This window comes from Cebus imitator, unplaced genomic scaffold, assembly GCF_001604975.1.
Source record: "Cebus imitator isolate Cc_AM_T3 unplaced genomic scaffold, Cebus_imitator-1.0 Scaffold59, whole genome shotgun sequence".
NCBI lineage: Eukaryota > Metazoa > Chordata > Mammalia > Primates > Cebidae > Cebus > Cebus imitator.
Genome location: NW_016107374.1, coordinates 602,621 through 606,482, shown reverse-complemented (window position 1 = coordinate 606,482; position 3,862 = coordinate 602,621). Strand labels below are relative to the sequence as shown.

At 51.8% G+C, this 3,862-nt stretch overlaps 1 protein-coding gene across 3 annotated transcripts in view; it reads left to right on the top strand.

Annotated features, from left to right (window-relative positions):
- Window positions 1-3,862, top strand: part of PPARA (peroxisome proliferator activated receptor alpha) — an 84,649-nt gene that overhangs the window by 61,519 nt on the left and 19,268 nt on the right. For all 3 annotated transcript variants that reach the window (XM_017529457.2, XM_037738896.1, XM_017529459.2), the window contains one exon: window positions 1,399-1,559. In XM_017529457.2, coding sequence (XP_017384946.1) covers window positions 1,399-1,559 — 161 coding nt within the window. The remainder of the gene's footprint in view (window positions 1-1,398; window positions 1,560-3,862) is intronic.

The window sequence follows — 3,862 nt, the reverse complement described above, 5'->3', positions numbered from 1 at the left end:
CGCCTCAGCCTCCCAAAGTGCTGGGATTACAGGCTTGAGCCACCGCGCCCGGCCCCACGTAGATTTTTATACTGTATTCTGGTGCATGTATTGGGAAGAACTGGAAGGAAGGAAGGAGGGAAGGAGGGAGGGAGAGAGGGAAGGAAGCAAACAAAGTGAGTCCTGTGTAGCACGTGTCATGCGCGGGGGCAAGGGGAGTCCTGCAGGGTGAGGTATGGGGGAGATGGCACTGCGAGGGTCCAGAGATGTAGGGATCAGGAGATGTGCGGTCCGGCAACATGTGGTTCCTGAGATGTGTGGTCTGGAGATGTGCGGGTACCCAGAGGTGCAGATTGGAGATGTGGGGGGCCAGAGATGTGCAGATCAGGAGATGTGGGGGTCCCAAGGTGTGCGGATCATAGATGTGGGGGTCTGGAGATGTGCGGATCAGATGTGCGGACTGGAGAAGCACAGATCCAGAGAAGCGCAGATCAGGACATGTGCGGATCAGGAGCTAGGTGAATCAGAGATGCAGGGATCCAGAGACGTGCGGGTCTGAAGCTGAGCAGAGCCGAGATGTGCGGATTGCAGATGCGCAGGTTCAGAGATGCAGGGTCCAGGGACGTGCGGACTGGAGATGTGCGGGTCCAGAGTTATGGGGGTCCTGAGGTGTGCGGGTCTGGTGATGCGCAGAGCACACATATGCGGATCAGAGATGCAAAGTCAGGAGATTTGTGGGTCCAGAGGTGTGCGGGTCCAGAGACGTGTCAATCTGAAGATGTGTGCATAGGAGATGTGCAGATCGGAGATGTGCGGATGGGAGATGCGAGTCTGGAAATGTGTGATCAGAGGCGCACGGGTCGGGAGATGTGTGATCAGAGGCGCGCGGGTCGGGGGATGTGTGATCAGAGGCGTGCGGGTCGGGGGATGTGTGATCAGAGGCGCGTGGGTCGGGGGATGTGTGATCAGAGGCGAACGGGTTGGGGGATGTGTGATCAGAGACCTGCTGGTCCAAGCTTGGGGTCAAATTAGCAGCAGTGAGAGAGAGCAGGCTGGCTTTGGAAGCACAGCACAATGGCAGTTGTAGGAGTGCAAGAGGGTGTGACCTAGAGGCAGCCAATCCCAATAACTCAGCATGCATCTTTGTGGTCACCTTTGGTCTTAACCACACAGTCTAGCCAAAGAGCCCTGGTGTGACACTTGTACCCAAGAAGAGACTGAGTTTTGTCAAATTGCAGTAAGTGTGGTTGATGCACACTTACTGTGCATAAATGCAGGCCCAGCCGTGAGTGGATGTTCTGCCAACTGGCTCATGCCTCAGCACTAGAGGCCTCGTGCGAAATTACATCCTCATAGACCCTGTTCAGACACAGGAGAGTAACGCTGGACTATTCATCTGTCTCTCCTTTTTTTCCCCAGACACACTTTCACCAGCTTCAAGCCCCTCCTCGGTGACTTGCCCTGTGGTCCCTGGCAGTGTGGACGAGTCTCCCAGTGGAGCACTGAACATCGAATGTAGAATCTGCGGGGACAAAGCCTCGGGCTACCATTATGGAGTCCACGCCTGTGAAGGCTGCAAGGTAGAGGGGACCTGGAACAGGGCCCAATGGCTGCCACCATCAAACACTTGTGGTTACTTTTATAGCAAATGGCAGTCATTACTGAGTGATCTCAGAAAGTCCCAGATAAGAAAGTGACCTCAGGCCAGGCACCATGGCTCATGCCTGTATTTCCAGCACTTTGGGAGGCCAAGGAAGGTAGATCATCTGAGATCAGGAGTTTGAGAACAGCCTGGCCAACATGGTGAAACCCAGTCTAAAAGGACCAAAAAAATTAGCCAGGTGTGGTGGCAGGCACCTGTAATCCCAGCTACTCAGAAGGCCGGGGCAGGAGAATCGCTTGAACCCGGTAGGCAGAAGTTGCAGTGAGCTGAGATTATGCCACTGCAGTCCAGCCTGGGTAACAAGATTGGGACTTTGTCTCAAAAAAGAAAACGAAAAAAAGAAAAAGGAAGGAAAGAAACTGACCTCAGTAATAGATTAGCCTCTCTCTTTAGAACACAGAACCCCTGAGAGCATGAACCCTATTGTGAATTGCGGATTTGAGGGATCTAGCTTGTATGCCCCTTGTGAGAATCTAATGCCTGATGAGCTGAGGTGGAACAGTTTTATCCCAAAACCATCCCTCCCCTACCCCCACATCTGTGGAAAAATTGTCTTCCATGAAACCAGTCCCTGGTGCCAAAAAGGTTGGAGATCACTGCTTTAGAGAGTCTAGGACAAATGGTTCTTCTGTGCTTTGTAAATACTTACAGAAGTATGTTCTTTAAAATAAAATAAACCACATTGGGCCAGGCGTAGTGGCTCACACCTGTAATCTCAGAACTTTGGGAGACTGAGGCAGGCAGATCACCTGAGGTCAGAAGTTCAAGTCTAGCCTGGCCAACATGACAAAACCCTGTCTCTACCAAAAATATAAAAATTAACAGGGTATGGTGGCAGATACCTATAATCTCAGATACTTGGGAGTCTGAGACAGGAGAATCACTTGAACCTGGGAGGCAGAGGTTGCAGTGAGCCAATTTCACACCATTGCACTCCAGCCAGGGCAACAAGAATGAAACTGTCTCAGAAAAAAGAAAACAAGCCACATTAAGAATGATCACTTCATTTGAATACAAGACAGAGAGCCTTTACCATTGATCTCTAGACCCTTCCTGAAAGCCAGGTAGGGCGGGTGTTCTCATGCTCCTGCCAGAGGAATTGGCCATCAGAGACACAGAGTATCTTTCTCAGGGTCCCACAGTGCCCAGCAGCAGGGACTAGAACCAGAGACTGGCTGTTCCTGCCCCCCGGCTGTTCCTTCCTGCACATCAGTGGCTTCTCCACCTGATTCCAGCCATAGGAACCCCCTGTGTATCTTCATGCTGGCTCAGCCTGCCCTAAACAGATGTGACCCAGGCCAGGAGTGCATGAAGGCGGCCCTGTTGTCCCACATGCTGCCAGTGGACTGGTGGTCCTTCCGTGTTTGCCAGCGTGGTGATGAGGAGAGCCCCTGCAGCGTTTCTTTAGGATTACAAAGACATGCTCTCAAATATGGTGCCTTATGTACATAACATGTAGGAAATCATCATCTGAATATTTGCTTTGAATAAGAAATCCCTTCTCACGGCACATGCTGCAGGTGTTCACTAACTCGGAAAATGCCACCGCCTTTCTGGCACAATCTAAGATCTTGGAACACCAGCATTCTGCCCCAAGCCAGGCCTGGCCTGGGAGGCCTGGGCTACAGGGAGAACCTCATGGCCAGGACATCGTGGCATTCTGCCATCTAGAACCTTCTCCCTCCACCCTTCCCATTCTAATCCCATGTGTTCCTTAGCCTCCCCATTGTGCTAAGCTTAGGTAAGGACATCATGGAGACATCAGCCTGCCTCCCACATTCCCCAGCCCACTGCTGTCCCTCTCCCATGGGCCAAGCAGACCCACTGTGGCAAAAATATAGAAGAATGACTTAAAAACAGAGGAAAAAGAACCCGAAGCAAAAACGAACTGCTTCACAAGTTTTGCAGCCACGTACCTTTGAAAAAGCTCCTTATAGCCTGGCACGGCAGATCACTCCTGTAATGGCAGAACTTTGGGAGGCTAGGCTGGTGGATGACGAGGTCAGGCATTCGAGACCAGCCTGGCCAACATGGTGAAACCCTGTCTCTACTAAAAATACAAAATATTAGCCAGGCGTGGTGGCAGGCACCTGTAATCCCAGCTACTCAGGAGGCTGAGGCAGGAGAATCACTTGAACCTGGGAGGCGGAGTTTGCAGTGAGCCGAGATTATGCCACTGCACTCCAGCCCAGGCAACAATGCGAGACTCTGTCTTAAAAA